General features: G+C 44.1%; 1 protein-coding gene and 1 non-coding gene across 2 annotated transcripts; one reads left to right on the top strand and one right to left on the bottom strand.

Annotated features, from left to right (window-relative positions):
* Nucleotides 1-17,709: 17,709 nt before the first annotated feature.
* Nucleotides 17,710-19,185, bottom strand: LOC130378777 (uncharacterized). Its single transcript, XM_056585421.1, has 4 exons — nucleotides 18,707-19,185; nucleotides 18,490-18,566; nucleotides 18,134-18,311; nucleotides 17,710-17,965 (listed from the first exon to the last, which is right to left on the bottom strand). Exons 1-4 carry the CDS (start codon nucleotides 19,112-19,114, stop codon nucleotides 17,885-17,887), a joined length of 744 nt encoding a protein of 247 aa, XP_056441396.1. The 5' UTR covers nucleotides 19,115-19,185; the 3' UTR covers nucleotides 17,710-17,884.
* Nucleotides 19,186-20,113: 928 nt separating this feature from the next.
* On the top strand, nucleotides 20,114-20,233 carry LOC130378778 (5S ribosomal RNA). The gene has a single exon (XR_008894917.1). It is a non-coding gene; the product is annotated as a 5S ribosomal RNA (ribosomal RNA).
* Nucleotides 20,234-21,755: the final 1,522 nt, after the last annotated feature.

Raw genomic sequence — 21,755 nt, 5'->3', positions numbered from 1 at the left:
TCACCATCAAGCGTCCGCTTAGTAGAACAACACAGACAACACAGTTGACACGTTACTGACTTTGTTGTTTATTTGGAGCAGCACATTTTTATATTTCCGCGTGTGAGCTAGAACCCCAATTTACCCTCCCGGACCCTGCACACACTGGTGGTTTATTGGGTTTCATTCTGTTGTAAATGCGACGGCTCCGCTGTTCCAGGGGTGGATCTCCACAGAGATAACGCAGCGATATGATCATGAGCAGTTGACTTCTAACTTGATGAAGTGAAATGTGAGAGAGAAGGTGATGCAGTTGTATTAAACAAAGACGTTGAAAGATGTTGCAATCTACGAGAGAGACGCAAATTATTCTAAAACCCGTTCGTCCGGGGTTCAATCCCCACCGAATCTGGGCTTTAGGAAGGAATACTGGAGAAATAAAAAAAAAACTTTCAAGTCATTTATTTTCCATTTCTTTGAATATTCTAAATTGACTGACCATAGTATTTTTTCTCAACAGAAGTGGTCAGTGGTGAGTTTCTTGGCTGCCTGCCTCGAAACTCAACTGAATGGAATTTATGTGGCTGCAATTTCCCATGCAGTGACTTTGTCATTGTGACAAAGGCTTATCAGTAACATTAATATTAACATTAACTTTACCATGAGTTTTTGCAAAGTATATTTGGATTATAGGGATATTGTAAGACATATTTATTACATAAAAAGTAAATTGTTAGGCCTAATTTCTCTGATATAAAGGAAATTACAAAAATAAGCCAACGGCAAGAATTAAATTACGTACCCAGGACGCGAACTCAGGTCTCCCGTATTGCAGGGCAGATTCTAAACCACTCAGCCAACAGCAACGACGCGATCGACCCACACTACTCTCGCGGTCGACCAGTCGATCGTGGTCGACATATTGGCCACCTCTGTCTGTCCGTCCGTCCGTCCGTCCGTCTGTCTGTCTGTCTGCCTGTCTGTGTATATCTACCTATAGATATCAATCTTATTCACATCAGAATGTCCCCTTGCGACCTCTGCTGTCAAAGAAAGAGCATTGCATCCTTGGAAAAAGAACAATAACATAGGAACACATAAAAAAATGCTTTATAATACCTTTCCCGGTCTGAATTTTTTTTTTATGAACACAGGGTGGTACAACAGACATATTTAGGAAAAGTCAAGAAAGTAGGGATTTGGAACGTGATCGAGTGCAAAGATATATATTTTTTTAACTCACGGGTCATTTGACCCCTTCGACGGCTGTTCTAGTGTTAAGCCCTTGTCTTTCCTTTGTTCCTTGTCGGATCATTGTAGTTTGTGGTGAGTTCTGTCCTGTGTGTTCCTGTGTTCCCTGTGTTACCCGCGTCACCCGTGTTCCTTGCCTTTTTGAGTTAATAAATTATCCTTTTACCTGAACTGTCTGCGTTTGGGTCCTACCTGCCTGCCTGCCACCCGCTAACCGTGACTCAGCATCTGCCTCATCAGAAGAAGTTGCCTGGAAACTAAATGCTAAATTGACTGTTGCTACTCTGCTTTCTCAATCGCCCTCTGACCACGGGTAAGTGAATCGGAATTACAAGCAAAATCAAGAAAATTCAATAGTTCAGTTGCGCTAAAATGAACATCTTGAATCGTCTTTGATTTCAGAACAGATGTAGCAAGGTTAAGCCACTAAAGTCAGTAGCCTAGTGCTACCCATGCTAACACGAACGTGAAGCTTTCCCTCAAACTTAACGTATCTAAGTAGCTTGCAGTTGTCACCCTACCACTCCAATTTAAAACTGACGTTTACAAATATGCAACAATGGTCAGAAAAGTACTTGTGTTTTTTAATTTATATTTACCATTCAATATTGCAATCGCTGCGGTCAGTCCCATTGAAGAACACAGCAGCGTGGCTTGGAACTATACAGGCTTACATGAACCACGTGACCACCCTGCCGGCGAGATCAGAGAGTGTCGCAACTCTTCTCTCTCTATGGCTCTGGCAGCATCTTTAGACAGATGAGGAAGCCGGAGCCATTAGGTCATAGGCCACGCCCACTGGATACAAACGCAGCGCGGGAGTCAGATGAGGTCAGGAACATATGGCCGTCCCGTTGCTAGAACACGGCAGCGCCAAACATTTCACTGCTTCCTCAACTTGGGCCAATACAGAGCTGGACTTGCTCAACGTCTGAAAATCAAATCTGGATCAGTACCAACTCTCCTCGGCTCAGCTACAAACCTCGAAAAAGTAAGTTAACTAACGCCATATCATTGTGTTGCTTTACTGTATATGGTTACCTTGTTAGCATTATAATGTTGCTTTAGCATTAGCGCTACAGCTAACAGCCAAGTTATTGTCGCTAATGTTAAGGTAGATAGCATCAGTTATGTGTGTAAATACCATGGACCTATTATAGAGAAAGGACAGTGGACTAATACATGGCCGCCCATTCATTCCTATAAATACACGCACTGTAAGTCGAGTGTGCATCTCAGCAAGCAAGGGGCATCACACGAGAATGGGCACAATTCAACAAAGGGGGCACTGATCTCTACTGCTTGGATACCAAGGGAATGCAATGTTTTACAATGTCTGCTCACCATACAACAAACAAATACAACTGTATTTTACCGGCCACTGGACTGCAGTAGTTCTAGCGTTTTACTGATGAGGAGATTGACCTGTTCAACTCATCCTAAATACATATGGTGTGTTAGATTTCAGCTTATTTCTAAACTGTTCGGACGGACTCTGCGTTGTGTATTTTCAGTCGTAGTAGTAATTCTTGAAGTCGAAATCAAAGCAGCTTGACAGGTTGGATCAGAGGGTTGAATAGATGGTTTATTCCAGGATGTAATACAGCGAGATACAGACTTAGGTTGAATAATCTATAGTGGACCCATTGAGGAGCCGTTTGATGACTTGTTCCTTGGCTGTCGAACCCTCTTCTCGTCGAACCAAAGGGTTGGGGCGAGTATTATACAAAAAGGGGATACATGAATAACACGTGAACAGACGCACTCTCAGGCTCAGCCTTGATAAGGTATCTGGCCCTGGCTATGTCCCGGAGGACCAGGTCGGTTCAACCTTTTTGAAACATAAGAATGGCAGAATGTTGGGGATAACACCTTGTATCAATATGAGAGGCCCTGGCCTGTTCCTAGACTAGAAATGTGAACCATAGAGAGATACTAAAATACACCAACATTCTACAGGTGCGTTCCTGGGAACCCGTGTTTTCGCACCCTTCTACCCTCTTGTACTCCCAGTTATATCTGGTTATTTACGGGCATAGAAGTGTACCTGGAACGCACTATTATAGGCATGTTTTCCCCTTCACACCTGATTCAAATCAAATGGTTATTAGCCGATTTCTGCAGAGTTTGATGTCATGGTATTGAGTTGATGAGATGAACTATAAAATATGTAAACAAATCAAGGATGCAGGGCTGGCGCTCGGCATAGGCGAGCTAGGCGCCTAGGGCATGGTTTCTCAACGGGGGCGGTACCGCCCCCTGGGGGGCGTTGGCACAACCTAGAAAAAAAAATTCTTTTTAGCCTATTTTCATTTATTGTTTTCTAACCCCTCTACCGACTCAGCTACTTTTTACTGTCTATGCGCAGTGGAACAGTGATAATACAGCGCTGTTCGGTCCTGCACACGCCGGGACTCCCGTTACATCAGCTATAGTAACGCTGATAAACATAACCCAAGTTTGCGGGTGAACAGGTCAATAACCAACACAATCAAACATGGCCGATAGCAAGAAAAAAATATCACATTTTGTTTCATAGCCCGTTTTCCTTCTTCCTCTTTTTCAGTTCCAGCTGCTCTGAGCGTAGTCTCCATAAAAAGGCTGTTGCATTTCAAATACAAAATATATAGGCCTTATTAGGCCTTTGCTTGCAATCTGTTTTCGTGGAGTCCGCGTTGCCCGGGCCGTGGTGGCCGTGGTTCCCGGGCCATTCATTCATTTGTTCACGGGGCATGGCGGGAGTCGCGGGAGACGTGGGAGTGGTCGCAGTGCCCAAGGTCACGGTGCCCAGGCCGCAGGGTGCCGCGGCCGGGGCACGACGGGAGACGTGGCGGTCGGGAGTCGCGGGAGTGGCCGCACCGCGGTCACGGTGAATGAATGTTCAATCCAGCCATTTCTTCCTCAACACTTCATTCTTGGTCTCTCTCTTTTTCTCTCTCTCTCTCTCTCTCTCTCTCTCTCTCTCTCTCTCTCTCTCTCTCTCTCTCTCTCTCTCTCTCTCTCTCTCTCTCTCTCTCTCTCTCTCTCTCTCTCTCTCTCTCTCTCTCTCTCTCTCTCTCTCTCTCTCTCTCTCTCTCTCTCTCTCTCTCTCTCTCTCTCTCTCTGTTGAATTGCATGTCATGAAGATTCATTAATATTTTTATATTTTTTGCACCAAAACCGACTCAGAGGGCATTCACTGCTATTAGTGACCAACGCAAAATCAATGAAAAACGATGAACTGACAACTTTAAGCAATATAACACGAGTGTGAGTGGGGTTGTTAGTTTATTTTTATTTTAATTTTTTTCACACACACACACACACACACACACACACACACACACACACACACACACACACACACACACACACACACACACACACACACACACACACACACACACACACACACACACACACACACACACAACCAGATAATATAAATGTATAAACCCCACAAGAGGGAAATTCAGTTGTTCCAGCAGTTCAAGAGTCAAAAGAGCAAAAGAAAGATAAAGTGAGGAATAGACCCTTTGACAGCCAACGTCATCAAATAGTTGCGTGCGCATGCCGGCAACAGAAGTGGTGTTGTTTCCCAGTCGTTCTGACTCACACACGAGGTAGCAACTGACTAGCAAGAGTTTAAAAGTGGATCAAAAAAAGTTTCCAGCATCAAAATGTCTGGTTGTTGCGTATATGGTTGTCAGAATCGATATTCCACCGGCGGACTAAAGTTGTATAGGATTCCGACAGCATCACAACCATTTAAGAGCAACCGGCGGCGTCTGTGGCTGCAGGCGATTAAACGTGTTGACTGGAATGAGGACATAATACAAAATTCTGATTTCACCATATAAAACTCAGAGTCTTTGTCATGGTATTTGACGTTCTGTACATGACCACAGTATTCATAAGCATCATCCAGTGACTTATAGGCTCGTAATTTCTGTGGTGTACAAGCTCGGTTTCTCTATTAAATACGTAGGGGATAATGTATAGAACGCCGGTCATTATCGAGAAAATAAGCCCCGACAGGGCGAACAGGACACCGACGCGCAGCGGAGGTGTCCTGTTCGCCATGAAGGGGCTTATAAAAATAATTCACCGCCGGAAGTTGTGAAGTGCCCATGCAAGTGAACGGAATGTTGAAAAGACCCGTGTAATAAGTATATATATATCTGGCCACTGTATATTCGGCCACTTGCTGACGTCTTCAACCCACTCATTAATAGTACACGGATCTGGAAGTCGGACACCATTGTCAAAGTCAACTTGTTGAAGTAAAATTCGCGATCTTGTGTTGATAATTCCCTCGCATAGCTTGACAAGCTGTTGATCTCTGCCATACTTCTGTTGCCGGACTGCGCGCGCATGCGTTCTACGTCATCATTGTGTACAAACAGTAAAAGGGTCTATACAAAATATGAAATGCTAAATAAATTAAAGAATTAAGTAAGGAATAATCACCGAGAGGCCGGGCAATAAACAGTTTGATATGCCCGGCTCGTGGACGGCTTATTTTAATTTTTTTAATTTTTTTTTTTTAGGTCAGGGGGGCGTTTGCTCAAAAAAGGTTGAGAACCACTGGTCTAAACTAGCCTGGCTAAGTACTTCCGCTCAGTTTGAATTTCCCTTCAGTACTAGGTCTGGACTAGCCTGGCTCCGCCCGCCTAAGTACTTCCGCTCAATTTGAATTTCCCTTCAGTACTAGGTCTGGACCTGCTGTATGTAATTTGGTTTTCTGGGGCCGCCACAGCGGCGCCCAATCAGCGAACAGAGGGCGTGTCTGAGAACAATGACAATGGCGTGTTGTCAACGATTAGACCAGACCCCCAGGGCCAGGATAGGCGCATACTTCCGCAATCCACCAGTGCTCAGTGGCCAAGCCTGGTATTGCAGCTGTTTAAGCTGGCTGTGGACGGGGGTCCGTCATTTCATGTGGCCCAGAAGTAGATATCGCCGTCCACTCCAATACAAGTGGGGAACAGGATTGTGTCTCCGCAAAAAATGTCTGGATATCAATCAAAGGCTCATAATTATATTTCTACCCTGTTCTACATTTTTTTTAGTTTTTTCTTTTAAAACGCCTCCTCAAGCGTTTTATTAGCAGTTTATGTTGGGTGGGCAGCTGAAAGGAGTCGTACTGAAACAAACGGCTCCTTGCTATGGACCTATTTTGAAGTGCACGGCTTCCGAATTAAAATTAAATTCCGAATTAACTTCCATTAACTCCATTAACTTCCAAAGTCTGAGATTTGTCCTTTTACTTAACATGAATGGCGTTGAACACGGATATATAACACACATATCATTGAAATAGCTGTAACAGGCACGGACGTATTGATTACCTGAATGATTATGGGAGACCTACGTAATTTTCATAATATTGTTAATTGTCTGATATTAACATTTCAGTTGCGTTGGTAGGTATTTCATTTTCATTTGCTTGTTTAGCTATGTATGACAGGGTTATGGTTAGCTATGTATGACAGTTGACAATGTTGGTGTATTACAATTCATTATTTGGGTAGGCTACTCCAACTTCGTTGCTGGTCGATATGTAAACATTTACTTTTATATAAATTATTGATTGCATTTTTCGTAAATAGTTAGTTCGAAGGAATCTGTTTCTTAAGCAATAACATTGAACTGAATTTTTTAGGCCTACATACGTTTACTATGTTACTATGGTATTATATGGAGCAATCTTACATATTTATGAAGTTTCCAGATCAATAAAGTTCTATCTCTTTTTATTTGAACTGCCTGTATGTCCTCTTGATTATAATATTACAGTGTGTACCTTGGTTATCAGCTATCATAGAATGGTGTCCAAATGGCTGCATGTGTAAGAAATAGGATTTGAACCAAGTGTTACAATAAAAAAAGCTAGATATAGAGTGGGTGACTTTATCAGTATACTCAATCGAGATGGCCACAATAATAACCGCTCTTAGATGGGTTGTAGATACTAAGTTTTATAACAGATAATTCAATACGTGAAGATTTGGTGATAGAGGTAAAGCATCTTCTTTTAAATATTATAAGCCTTGGTTTAGTTATTCAGTTCTGTTGGATTCTAGCCCACCATGGAATATATGGCAATGAAATTGCTGATAAATTAGCTAAAAGATACTAACCTAATTAGAAGAATTTAACCTTAAGTATATATATTTTTTATTTTTTATTTTTATTTTTTAATTCTTTTGTTAGTTTGTTTTATTTTGTTTATTTTGTTTCGTTAGTTTGGTTTTTTCTTTGAATTTATTTTTATGATTTAAAGTATCATTTGCCAACGTCCTTGTCACAAACTCCTGTGTAGCAGTCCAGTAGGTGGCGGTATATGGGGAAAAACTATGATCCGCCACTAAACTAGAAGAAGAAGAAGATCTCTGCATCCGGTACGTCACGGACTAGGTCACGTGTCTTGGCCCCATAACGCGGAAGCAAATCGCTCCTGTATGTTGCCCTGCCACTGAGCAGTTTGTATAGGAATGAATGGGCGGCCATTTTCTTTCGTCTGTGGTCCATCCTTTATTATGTCCATGGATTAGACCCAGCTTCGAAAGTTGACTGCATACATCATCTCTGGCCTTACTATAAAATATTGATTTACAATGTGCAATTTTTCCCTGATAAATTAAATTCGACGAACAAAACCTGCATCTGTCGTTGACGGACATTTTTGTGCAGACGCGCAAGGTGTTTTGGTTTGTGTACAACCTGCGCGTGATTCCCGGCGCATGACATACGTCACAACCAAACGTTAGCGATTGGTTATGGCAGATCCAGAGTGGCACTGGGCAGATCCAATCATTTTAAACTTCAACAGACACCCGCCTTCAAGTGAGTTAACGTTTGTCAATTGATTAGGTCCAGACTCTCTGTACAAATGAAATTAAATGAAGTGAAGTACGAGAGTCTGGTAGAACCAGGCTAGGTCTGGACCTGCTGTATGTAATTTGGTTTTCTGGGGCCGCTGTCACGTTAAAATTGTACCGGGGGCGAAAATTGTACCGGCCTACGTCATCGTTTGTTTACATCCTGACAACCTGCCCTGCAACAGACGACGCGATGCAGAAAACATGTTTCCAAACGACGAAATAACATAATACAGATAGCGGATCGCTATCTGTATTATGATGGATAGCGATAACACTTGTTTTTACTTTATAGTTGTATTGTATTTAATTGTTTAATCGAAACAATAAAAAAAATTCCCCGCGAAACGGGCGATCGCGTCAAATGACAAATATTTTGCCCGCGAAACGGGCGATCGCGTCAAATGACGTAGGAGGGTTAATGAAACATAATACAGATAACGGATCGCTAGAAAACACTTGTTTTTACTTTATATTTGCATTGTATTGAATTGTTTAATCGAATTTAGCTAGTAAACTGAGTGTTTTAAGCAGGTTTCATAGTCTAGAATGTTCAAGAACCTTCCTACGTGATTTGACGCGTCATTTGACGCGATCGCCCGTTTCGCGGTCAAGTTTCTTTATTGTTTCGATTAAACAATTAAATACAATACAAATACAAGTGTTATCGCTATATATCATAATTCAGATAGCGATCCGCTATCTGTATTATGTTATTTCGTCGTTTGGAAACATGTTTTCTGCATCGCGTCGTCTGTTGCAGGGCAGGTTGTCAGGTTGTCAGGATGTAAACAAACGATGACGTAGGCCGGTACAATTTTCGCCCCCGGTACAATTTTAACGTGACACCGCCACAGCGGCGCCCAATCAGCGAACAGAGGGCGTGTCTGAGAACAATGACGATAAAGTCGTGCGCCAGTTTGAGTTGTTGTTGTAGGTCGGTAGTCAGAAGGCAATGGAGAACGATGTGAGCGAAGCTATTCAGTCTGTTGTGGCAACGCTGCCGAATATTGAGAAGTTAAAGCCGGAGCAAGAACAAGCTTTGTTGAGTTTTGTTGGTGGCCATGATGTGGTGGGGCTTCTCCCCACGGGGTTCAGGAAAAGTTTGATTTTCCAGCTGGCTCCGTTATTGGTGAAGGAGTTGGGTAAGGCGAATGCTGGCGATGCTAAGCCGATAGTAATTGTAGTCTCCCCTCTCGTTGCACTAATGGAGGACCAAGTGAAGGAGGCAGAACAGTTGGGAGTTCGTGCTGGGCAGCTCGGCGTGCATGATGACCGTGACATTTTGGATGGAAGCTTGAGTCTGGTGTTCGGCAGCCCCGAGTCCTGGCTGCTGAACAACAAATGGCGACGAATGCTAGCCTCAACCATATACCAGGACAACCTCATTGGTATCGTCGTAGATGAGGTCCACGTTACGTACAAATGGTAAGTAAGCACTAAATATGGTTAAACAACATAAATAGGGCTGTGTTGCATACTTCAATGCTTAGGTTAAACAACGTGAGTAGTTCTGTTCTTCCATACTCGATAGCTTAGGCTAATGTCTCCATTTTGTTTCATTCAGGGGCGAGGCTTCCAAAGGCGAGTCGGCATTCCGAGAGAGTTTTGCCAAGCTCGGAGAGCTAAGATCTATAGCCAAGGAGGGTGAGTTGAATGCACTGCCCTTTGTTGCTCCTACCTTACATGTTGTGAAATATCTCATTTGAATGCTATAGTATCGTCAATATTCTGTGTATGGATAATATCTGTTGCAAGGATTAGTTACTGTAATGAAACAGAATTGTGTGATTAAGTGCATTCATGTTCATAGTGCTGTTCATTAAGTCCTCCCTGCAATAGTATATTTGTTGCGTGTGGCCATAACTCATTCAATCACTGTGCTGTGCCTAAACCCCCATGTCTTTGCTTTCCCATCAGGCTGACACACCTGCAGCAAATTTGAGATCCCCACGCCCAATTACCAGCCTGCTGCATAAAGCCAGCAAGTCAGTTGCTTGAGGAGAACAGACCCGGCAACACCTTTGTCCCACAGTGCGAGTTGTTAAATAGCCTTTTCTTTCTGTAATCTTTGATCTAGGCCTGGGGATGGCCGGCGGTCCTACTTTTCCGTTTAGTTCTTAGTTTATGATTTGGTTTGGTCAGGCAGGGAGGGGGGCCAGCCTCGACGTCCCTATAGGGGGTGGCCTGGTCCCCCCTCCATTTTGCTGAGTTTGTCCGGCATCCCCAGGTCCCTTTTGGTTTGCAGTCTTCTTTATTTGGTAAAGTATTCATACTGCATTTCAGCTATGGTTTCATTTGGTTAATAAAACCCGTTAAAACATCTTATTTCATGGTGTCCTTCCTTTATGTTGGGGTCTCCAATTCGAGCCACTGGGTATCTTATTCAGTTATGTGGAGGCCGTAACAATATTAAACAAACACTTGACAACTTGTTGGGTATGTTATAAAATGGGGCATGTGTTTATCTTGTCATATTTCTACTCTCCCAGGTACACCTGTTTTGGCACTGACTGCCTCCGCTGACATCAAGTCAAGAAGCAGTCATCAGACTACTCCATATGGACAATGCTGTTCAAATCATCGCTAGTCCCAACAAGACAAACATCCGTCTTGGCTTGTGCAAGGTGCCCACTCATCACATGAACTGCCTAGACTGGATAGTGCAACATGCCAAAGACGAGGGCTCAGCAATGCTACCGATATTAATTTACTGCCAAAGCCTTAAATCAGTGGGGAGAGAGAGACATGCCTGGGTGGGCTGTGATCCGGACTGTAGAAGTGAGAACCTACTGATTGGCATGTTCCACAGCAAAACCCTCCCCCAAAACAAGCAGAGAGTGTTGGCTTCTCTGAGGGGGGAAGGGAATTGCCGGATAGTTGTTTCAACAACAGCTTTGGGGATGGGGTTGCATTTTGCTAATGTTTCACACGTGGTAATGTACGGGGCTCCAGGTGACCTAGAGGCCATTTTACAACAGGCGGGCAGGGCTGGAAGGCATGGTCAGCCATCACATCACATCACATCACCTAAACGAAGCCTGTCCCCCAGGCTACAGTTACTTGGAGGCAGCCCGCAGAACTGGACGCGGTGGTGGCCTAGCTGTCATCCACAAACAGGACCTGGAGTTGTCCCCCATGGTGCTGCCTACAACTTCCTCCTTTGAATGTCTTGCATTCACATGCAAGCCCCCCCATCCCATGACTGTTCTACTCATATACAGGCCCCCTAAACCCAACTCTGCTTTCATCCCGGAAATGTCTGATCTCCTCACAACACTCTGTACTACCTCTGCCAATACCATCATTCTGGGTGATTTAAATATTCATGTTGACACCCCCTCATGCCAGCCCGCTGCTGATTTTCTTCAGCTGCTAGACTCCCTCAACCTACAACAACATGTTGATGCCCCCACACACTCCAGAGGACACACAATTGACCTGGTCATCTCAAACTCCGCCCCCATCAGCAACCTACAGGTCTATGATCTTGGCGTCTCGGATCACAGAGTTGTGTCAATGGAGCTCCCTTTTCCTTCCTCCCACACCAAACCAAAGCGGCAGATCCACTTCAGGAATCTGAAAAATATCAACATGGATGCCCTGGCCCTGGACCTTCAACATCTCTCCTCTGGCTCAACTGACTCCCTCTCTCTTGCTGACTCAGTGGACTTATACAACCAGTCCCTGAGCAGTCTCCTGGATCTCCACGCCCCCTTAACATCGAGGTCAGTCTCCTTCTCGCGCTCCGCACCCTGGTACACCAGTGAACTACGTACAATGAAGGCTGCTGGGCGTGTCCTTGAGCGGCGACTCAAGGCCTCTGGTCTGACCGTTCACAAACAGGCATACAGGGAACACGGGAGGGCATATGCTGAAGCCCTGAATAATGCACGGTCCAGGTTCTATTCCGCAATAATCAACAATAGCCCTGGTAACTCCAAACAGCTCTTTTCAACTGTTCATCACCTTCTCAAACCCCCTTTACCATCCCAATCTGATGCCACCACGGAGAGGTGCAACATCCGCTCACACCTCTCCATCACTACTGCCCTGCCCCTTCAAACTGCTGACCCACCGATTGACTCTGTCCAGACCCTCTGCTCCTTCTCCAGCATCACAAAGGAAGAGGTGGAGGACGTCATCAGGAAAATGAAGCCATCCACCTGTGCACTAGACCCCTTCCCTACAGCTCTGCTGAAGGCCAACATCTCTGCTGTCTCTCCACTCATCACCAATATCATTAACCACTCCCTCCTGGCCGGCCATATCCCATCTGCATTAAAAACTGCTGTCATCAGACCAACATTAAAAAAACCTACCCTTGATCCAGAAGTCCTCTCCAACTACAGGCCCATCTCAAATCTCCCATTTCTGTCAAAAGTTCTGGAAAAAACAGTTGCAGCACAACTCCAGGATCACCTCATACAACATCACTTGTTTGAAAAATTCCAGTCTGGTTTCCGCTATGGCCACAGTACAGAAACAGCCTTGGTCAGGGTCACAAATGACCTCCTGATGGCAGCAGACACCGGCTCCCCATCTCTCCTCATCCTCCTGGACTTAACAGCTGCTTTTGATACGGTTGACCACAATATTCTCCTTCACCGCCTGCAATACACCATTGGACTATCAGGAAATGTGAAGAACTGGTTCACCTCGTACCTCACTGACAGAACTGAGCACGTTGCCCTGGGCAAAGCAAAATCACACACCAACAACGTCACCTGCGGTGTCCCCCAGGGCTCGGTGTTGGGCCCCACACTGTTCTCACTGTACATGCTCCCCCTGGGTAGTGTCATTAGCAGGCATGGCTTGTCTTACCACTGCTATGCTGATGATACACAGCTCTACATCAGGACAACCCCCACTTCTTCTGCCCCTCTGCCAACATCCACACTGACCACCTGCCTGGAGGAGATAGAGGCGTGGATGAAGCTCAACTTCCTACAACTTAACAGCCATAAAACGGAAGCCATCCTTATTGGCACGCCACATCAGCTCCGCTCCCCCACCATCACCAATATCACCTTCTCTGGCAAAAACATCCCCCTTTCCACATCCGTCACCAACCTCGGTGTTAAAATGGACCCACAACTTAATTTTGACACCCACATCAAACACCTCTGTAAGACAGCTTTATACCACCTCAGGAACATCGCCAAACTCCGCCAATCACTCACCCTGGCTGATGCAGAGAAGCTCGTCCATGCCTTTGTCTCCTCCAGGTTGGACTACTGCAATGCACTCCTCATTGGGATCCCTGGCAAGAGCATCCAGAGGCTCCAATACATTCAAAACAGTGCTGCCAGGGTCCAGCAGTCGGTTGCACCAGCAGAACGTAAGGTCCAACTAAGGCTACGTTGAACGTAAATCACCCAAACGTTCGACTTTACACTCTACTAAAAAAATAGCAGTTGCACCAAGCAGATAGTTTCAACGTAACACTAAGTTATAACTTATCTTTTACACCTCCCCTCTAGCTGGTGTAAGTTCCATACTAACGATAAAGAACCGTTAAAAGAAAAAAAGGTAAAAAGATTTCAACACTAACGCAGGGTAAAGATGGCTATTCGTTTTGAGCAATGGGAAGAGGAGTTTCCGTGACCGTATCGATCCATTTCTTTATTATGATGATGTTGAATTATATGCGCGATTTCGGTTTTGCCGGGCGGAATATTATATTTATTTATTTATTATAAAATCCGCCATCAAATAGCTTAACCTCACGCCTATACCGTCCAAGCAAATTTTAGAGAATAAATGACTGAAACTGTTTTGTTTGCCCTCTCATTTGGGTGTTAACGCGTCTTCACTCGGGTAAGGTGGACACTTGCCGGTATTTCCTGTTTACATTGTTATCTGTCAATGATTGGCTTGAAATTATCTAAACGTCATTAAAAGCGACACTAGTACCGTTTACGCACTACCAGTAACGTTACAACTTAAGTTATGGTGGTGCAACCAAAATTTAGAACACCTTTAGTTTGACACTAGCTACGTCGAGCGTAGGGTTACGGCGGACTTTACACCCGAACTTACGATCGGCTTTACGTTCTGCTGGTGCAACCGACTGCTGATGAGGGTGCGCAAGCATGACCACATCACCCCCATCCTGAAATCACTGCACTGGCTCCCTGTCTCACTCAGAATTGAGTACAAGGTCTCCCTCCTCACCCACCAGTGCCTTCACGGACTTGCCCCCCTCTACCTTCAGGAACTCCTCACCCCCCCGACAAACTCACGTACACTCCGTTCAGGATCCACTCACACCCTCCAAACCCGACATACAAAGCTGTGCACCATGGGTGATCGGGCCTTTTCTGCTGCTGCCCCTAGACTATGGAACGCCCTCCCTGACCACCTGAGGGCTCCACAGACTACAGCTCTTTTTAAACGGAACCTCAAAACCCATCTCTTTAAAAGAGCATTTAGCTAAACTTTCTTTGAGGTTCCCCCTTTTTAATAGTTTTTTTGGTATTTTTTTCTCTGAAGCACTTTGAGATTCTTGAATATAAAGTGCATTATAAATACAATTTATTATTATTATTATTATTATTATCACATGCCATCCTCTACAACACCGGGCAGTACTTCAAGGTGGATGAAGAGGTAAAGAAACTGCTTGCTGTTGGAAAAAACACATGTTTCAGGAAATCTCTCCATGCACATTTTGAAGCAGAACCCAGCCATGTAGAGCCAGGCCATCTCTGTTGTACATACTGTCAGACTGTTTGCGCTTGTTAATATGGCACATGTACAGAACCCATGCCCAATTATGAACAGATTGAAGCTGAACCAACTCATCAGAGATCTAGGCATGTGGATGCAAATGACAAGTCTTTAATTGCAGATTTGCTGAATGACTACAGAGATAGTTTGATCAATTCATCCAATCCACTGTACACCTCACATGCAGCCTGCACTGGATTCAGTCAGCAACTGGTGGATGCAGTATTGACCCACTGTCAATACATATTTGACCTGGCATACATTAGTGCTAACCTTCCTGTGTTTAGATTGGACCATGCAAAGGAGATTTTAATTATCATCAGTGATGTTTTTGGGGATATTGATGGGGATCTGCAATATGATTCAGAGAGGTATTTAACTGACCCAGATCTCTATTTCAGTAACTACTTCGACAATGTTGATGATGATGTTGAAGATACACTCACAAGCCGTGTCTGTAGCTCTGAGTCTGAACAGTGAATTCTGTGATGCTTGTGATGTACAGAACACTTCAAACCCCTTTGTGTACTTGTGCAGGAACATGATTGGTGTCAGTTGTATATTGTTTTGTATGTGTTTGGTTGTTATTTGTGCAATTCTACAAAACTAAATAAAAGTGTACAAAACACATACTTGTAAGACCCTAATTAAGTTATAAAAGAAACGAGACGTACTATGAAAAAGTGTTTTTTTTTACTAATTCAACCAAAAAGTACTTGCATAACAATATGAACTATTTACACATTCATACAAATAGGCCTTCTATAAAAGCTTCAAATGAAATAGTCTGGCAGGACAAGGCTAGGACCATTACAGACCAGGTAGGTAATTGATTAAAGAACAACAGTCCTCCAGTCTTTCAGCCTGCAACGCATCCATCGCCACACGTCATTATAGTTTAGCTTGGACAGAATGTTTGTGTTAAATTTAGGGAATGCAGAGAAGTGTCTTCCCGGTTGCTGGTTGAAAAGTGTTCCTTAATACCTGAAGCACCATTAAAATGTTGTTTTTTAGATCTGCTGCATGGTGGATGCCACTGGGCCGGGATAGCTGCAGCTCTCCGTCTGTTGTATCCATCAGGGTTTTTAATAAACCAACAGACCTGCTGACCCTGTCAGCTGTTTTCTCTGCAAGGTTGGTGCCTTTATTCCTCAAAAAAGATTTCAGGAAGTTGTTGAGGTGCTCGAGGTGCAGATCAAGAGGAACATTTTTCCCTTTCCCGCCGCTACTATTCCAGAATCGGTTCCAGGTTACATCATGTTTAACCCTAAGGGGACATTGTTGCATTGATTTGTACAGTCAAGAGGAAAGTGCTGTAGGCATAATTAGTGTGCCCGTAAGCCTTGTAAATCAGTAGTGCCACCTTGTACAGCCTTATCAAGCGCTCCCCATCTCCCTCTTTCACTGCATCCAACATATCGAATAGCAGAAATCCAAAGCTAAGCCTGGCCTCAGTATGCTGTTTTTTGTGGTCAATCAGACCAGAGGAAGCCGGCTCAACAACTGGCATAGATGCCACCACTAAACTGTGGACTTTCTCTTCGTGGGTCTCTCTGGCTTTTCGATAAATGAAAACTTTCTTGCAACCTGGCTCACGACAAGGGAGCTTCTCCTTCTCAGTGCGTTGGGCTGTTGCCGCTTCAGTAACGCCAGCTGTCAGTTCAGCAATGTCTGTAGACATTAAAAACTTGTCAACGACCTCTGCCACAGAGTCATGGAGCCAGGTCCTCTTCTGTTCTGCAGAGCCTTGCTGGATGTGGTCTGGTACTAAGCCGTCTGGAGTAGCTGTGAGAAAACAAAAAATAAATATATATATAAAAATTGTATTCATACATTGTACCTTATGCCAAGAAAAGGTAATGTTTGATTCCTTGATTTTAATCCTTTCAACACAATGTAGCAGATACAGACCTGTGACATCATCCAAATGAAAATGTTCCATTGCTGCCGCAAGGAAAAGTGCTGTCGTGTCAATCTGCACAAACTGTTTGTAAGCGTTGTACGCAGCATGTGGGCCTTTCTTCGCATTGCTGCACCTGTAAATCACATAGCAGTTATTTAAATGGCTGCATAAAACATCTGCTTGTGAAATTATATTCATAGTTCATAAATTCATGATGGTGTGTGTTTGTTAGTAGTACCAATCAGTGTTGGGCAAGTTACTTCAAAAGAGTAATGCATTATTTATTACTTGTTACTGTCATTTCAAAGTAATTAGTTACATTGCAATATTACTGTCTTTGAATTGTACGGCATTACACTACTTTTACCAAAATAACAGGAAATATGGATTTGTTGTTCTCAATAGATCTTCCTGTGTTCAATGCAGCTCATTGCACAGCAGGAGGTGATGTGGTATGGCATAATGACTGAGCTAGGCTTAAGGCTAACAAAAGTACAATATAATGGTCGCAGTTATGGCTCATGGTACAATACATTTCATAATAGAAATACTGTAACTTTAGGTATTCATATTGAAATCAATAGAGCTAGAGCCTACTAGGGAAGATGGAAAAAAAAAAAAACACATTGAGCCCCCTTTTCTACTACAACCAGGTTGTAGTCTTTTCGCTCTGTTCTAGCCCTACTGTTGATATGGAGAACCAAGCTAAATGACTACAACCAGCCTCCCTGGACTGGATTTTTTTCTCCTCTGTGAATCTCGCAGTGTTGGCGAATTTGTATAAAAACACACAAGTTAATTTCGGGTTTAAAACGTATTTCTGGGTTAGTCAGGTTAGGGTTAGCCAAGTAAAATATTACCTTTTTTTGTTGGGAGTAACGCGTTACTTTTGTAACGCGTTACTCCCAACACTGGTACCAATGACCCACTTTTCCCTTAAATCCCAAATGGAAAGCAGCCGAATTCATGGTGGCTGTGCTTTCTTGGTAACATGCACACAGTTCATAAGTCCACGCCAACTTCATGGTTGGCGAAGATACTCTTTAGGGGAAGAAATGTAGAGAGAAAAGAATTATACAATAAGATACATACACAGTAATGAATGTCAATCTGACATTAATCTGAAAACACATGGTTTCTGATGTTTAGTGATTGATTACCTCAAGAGATTCATGTTGGCGTGGAGTGTGCCATGGTCTTTGGCAGATTCTTCACTAAAGAAGATCTGATGATATATCTGTAATGCATATCAAAAACATCATGTTTGAACCACTTAGAAAACATCATTACTTCTCTATGCCTTGGAAGGCAGTGTATTGTAATCATAAAAAAATCAACATTATGTGCTTTTTGTAAATATAAATTGTGTATCAGGGTGCACGTAGTTAATGATTACAATACCGACCTCAAAGAGTTTTCGAATTGCGTGCCAGTCTTCATATTTGACACAGAGGCCTTCCAGGCGGTCCTCCTCCGTCTCCCCATCAGCAAACGCCAACTGGATATTCCGGGAATTGGCCTCTGTCAGTCTGTCACCCCCGATCAAAATCTTTTCAAGCCCATCAGGACATCTTGGCACATACCTAGAGAGGACTTACAGTTAGAATATCAATTTAAACACAATCGGTCCATTTCTCTTACATGGGTTTGGACTATTCCCAGACTTGATTTCCCCTAGCGCTTTCAGCCAATGGTCTAATTCATGTATGGGAAACTGTCCCAGGGTACACAAAGTAATGATTGATCTTGCATGATATTTACTCCTTTTGAAGGTGCTGGAGCACATCCACCAGGTCGGCAGTTTGTGTTTCGTCCTTGAATAGAAGTCCAAGTGGATACTACAAAAGTGTAATATTACAATTATGTGTCAGTGTGTGAAACACTTAAAGCATGAATAAGTGCATTACATCTGCAACTTGCACTGTGAATTTACAAATGTATTTGTTTCATTTGATATTTAAAAGGACATGAAACTTACATGAGTGGATGGCTGGGCCATTTCTTCAGAGAACTGGTGGGGGATATGTTGAACAACCACACTGGAGAGGGTCTTGAATGATTCCAAATAAGCTGTCAGGATTCGGCTCCCCAAAACAACGAATTCCCGACGCATACTGGCTTGTGTGTCTGGTCCAGGAAGTGAATTCCCGAGATCATAGTCAATCAAAGAATTTGTCGGTTTCAACTTGTCAAGGTGTAGTGAGTTGATTCTGTTGATGACACACATGTGGTGGATCCAGTGAATTGACTTGTTGGTCTGGCTGGTGGACTGATGATGCGTCTGAACGTAAAAGTCCAGGTTGTCGAATATGATGGAATATGTTTGAGGTGCAGGTGAGGTTGGAAGTGCTGAGGCAGACAATGGAGCAACACCCAAATCGGCCATGTCCAAGTCTGACAATGTACTGAATGTAAAGTCATCAGCGGCGTCCACCTCCTTGCTTGGTTGAACAGTGGTCTCTGTGGTAGTGAAGAAATAAATAAAATTTATTTATTTCCAGCCTGGCGCCCAGAGGGCCCCCACTCTCCACGGCCTCCAGTACAAGACCGAGGCACAGACACCTCCCCAGGTAGGCCTCATAAGCCTGCTGTCTATTAAAGGTCACTGAGGGTCACACAGACACACACAGAGCACCAAACACTGCCCTGTGTATTGTATTAAGTCACTGACAGGCCCAGAGGCACAGACACCTCCCAGGTAGGCCTCATAAGCCTGCTCTCTGTTAAAGGTCACTGAGGGTCACACAGACACACACAGAGCTCCCAGCACTGCCCTGTGTATTGTATTAAGTCACAGCAAGGCCCAATGGCTCACACTCGTCCCCCTTTAGGCCCCAGAAGCCTGCCTGCTATTGGAGGTCACTGAGGGTCCCACAGACATACACAGAGCTCCCAGCACTGCCCTGTGTATTGTATTAAGTCACAGCAAGCCCCAATGGCTCACACTTCTCTCCCTTTAGGCCCCAAAAGCCTGCCTGTCTATTAAAGGTCACTGAGGTTCCCACAGACATACACAGAGCACCAAACACTGCCCTGTGTATTGTATTAAGTCACAGCAAGCCCCAATGGCTCACACTTCTCTCCCTTTAGGCCCCAAAAGCCTGCCTGCTATTAAAGGTCACTGAGGGTCCCACAGACACACACAGAGCTCCCAGCACTGCCCAGCACTAACACTAACGCTAACCCTAGCCCACAGACACACACAGAGCTCCCAGCACTGCCCAGCACTAACCCTCACCCTAACCCTAACCCACAGACACACACACAGAGCTCCCAGCACTGCCCAGCACTAACCCTCACCCTAACCCTAACCCCCAGCACTGCCCTAACCCCCAGCACTGCCCACACCTGAGCTTCATGAGGCTGACTTTCACAGGTAGCAATTGCTTACGGCCATACCACCCTGAACACGCCCGATCTCGTCAGATCTCGGAAGCTAAGCAGGGTCGGGCCTGGTTAGTACTTGAATGGGAGACCTCCTCAGAAGCCCAGGTTGCTGTAAGTAGTGGCGGGTGTCACCAAAAGAAAAAAAAAAGCACGCCCAATCTTGTCCGATCTCGGAAGCTAAGCAGTGTCGGGCCTGGTTAGTACTTGGATGTGAGACCGCCTGGGAATATCAGGTGCTGCAAGCATTTTGGCTCTGCCTCCTAGTGGGCCCCTGCTGCCCGCAGCACTCAGCACAATTCAGCCTGTTCAAGTGCAGGCTGCAGTGGTGCTCTCCATGGTCCTGAAGTCACACAGACACCGGTGACTCCCACAGTCTGCCTTATATATATATATTCACCTGTCATCGAATGACTAAATGTTAACTTGGTGTATTATTGCCGTGCCATGTAAACCGAAGTCCGGAGGTTGTAGCTTGATAGCATTATCAATCGCTAGCATGCTCGCTAATAATAGTTAACTGGTAAGTCCTAATGTAATATATTATCCGTTCAGATACCATCATATGAGTCTGTGTGGCATGCTAGCAAGCTTCGCAATCAAAACGTATTTTATTTATCTGTGTATATAAAAGTATTACTGGCGTTTTTAATAGCTGAATAGTCAGGGGCACAGGAGAGACGTTCCCTCCAGGGCCGATGTTCTCTCGGGGTAACACCCTTAACTTTGACAGGCAGTGGGTCTGCTTATAGGTCGGAATGAATCGGACACGATTATTGACGGGCTGGGTACTTTATTCGTAGTTCCAGTGACTTAACAGTACACACAACCGGACTCGTTCGTTCACTAAACTGACATGCGCAATCGCTCGCTCTCCTTGCTTGTCCGCTCACTCGCTGAAGTCAACACACGCTGCCATTCTCACGCACACACATACGAGAGCGTAGTGTGTACTGAATGCATCGTGATGATGACACACTTCTTATATTGACACGACACCGGCTTCCTCTATCTTCTTCGCCACCTTTTTTTGATAAATCGCCGTTTCTCGTTTTCCGACGGCGACAACCATAGATATATATATTAACTAGATGCCTAATACTGTGGCGTCTAGAACGTTACCATAGCCGGTCATCTTACCACAGTCAGCTGCTCACTCATAACATTGTGTTGGTAGTGGTACATTTACTTTTTAAATAACAATAACTTGCTAAATTTTCAACTGATTTACAAACGGTTTGGTTTATTACAAACGTTATTAACGTGGTTATGATATTGTACATATTTTAGAACATTATTCTGTTTTTCATGATTCTATCAAAAGTATGCAGAGTCATAACTACATCTCTGATGTTTATAATGAACCAAACCGGTTGAAATCGGTGGAAAATTGAGCAAGTTGTGGTTATTTAAAAAGTACATGTAGGCCTACCACTACCAACACAATGTTATGGGTGAGCAGCTTACGCTGGGAAGATGGCCGCCAGTGGTGACGTTCGACTCCATTGGCCAGCAGCCTGGACGAGGCATCTATTTAATATTTATATATATGGCGACAACATCATGACTATCTCCTTATGCTTCCGGCTCTCAGATATTTTGAAATATTTTTTAATAGCCTGAATAACACAATTATTTGTCTT

The sequence above is a fragment of the Gadus chalcogrammus genome, unplaced genomic scaffold, assembly GCF_026213295.1.
Source record: "Gadus chalcogrammus isolate NIFS_2021 unplaced genomic scaffold, NIFS_Gcha_1.0 GACHA101, whole genome shotgun sequence".
Taxonomy (NCBI): Eukaryota; Metazoa; Chordata; class Actinopteri; order Gadiformes; family Gadidae; genus Gadus; species Gadus chalcogrammus.
The sequence above is the reverse complement of the archived record's forward strand: the minus strand, read 5'-3'. Positions and strand labels throughout refer to the sequence as shown.

Coding starts and splice junctions, on each gene's coding strand:
- LOC130378777 (XM_056585421.1), bottom strand. CDS start 19,114: ATGGCCGATTTGGGTGTTGCTCCATTGTCTGCCTCAGCACTTCCAACC. Junction 18,567..18,706: donor TGGCCCAGCCATCCACTCAT/GTAAGTTTCATG, acceptor ACACTTTTGTAG/TATCCACTTGGACTTCTATT. Junction 17,966..18,133: donor CAATTCGAAAACTCTTTGAG/GTCGGTATTGTA, acceptor TATGCATTACAG/ATATATCATCAGATCTTCTT.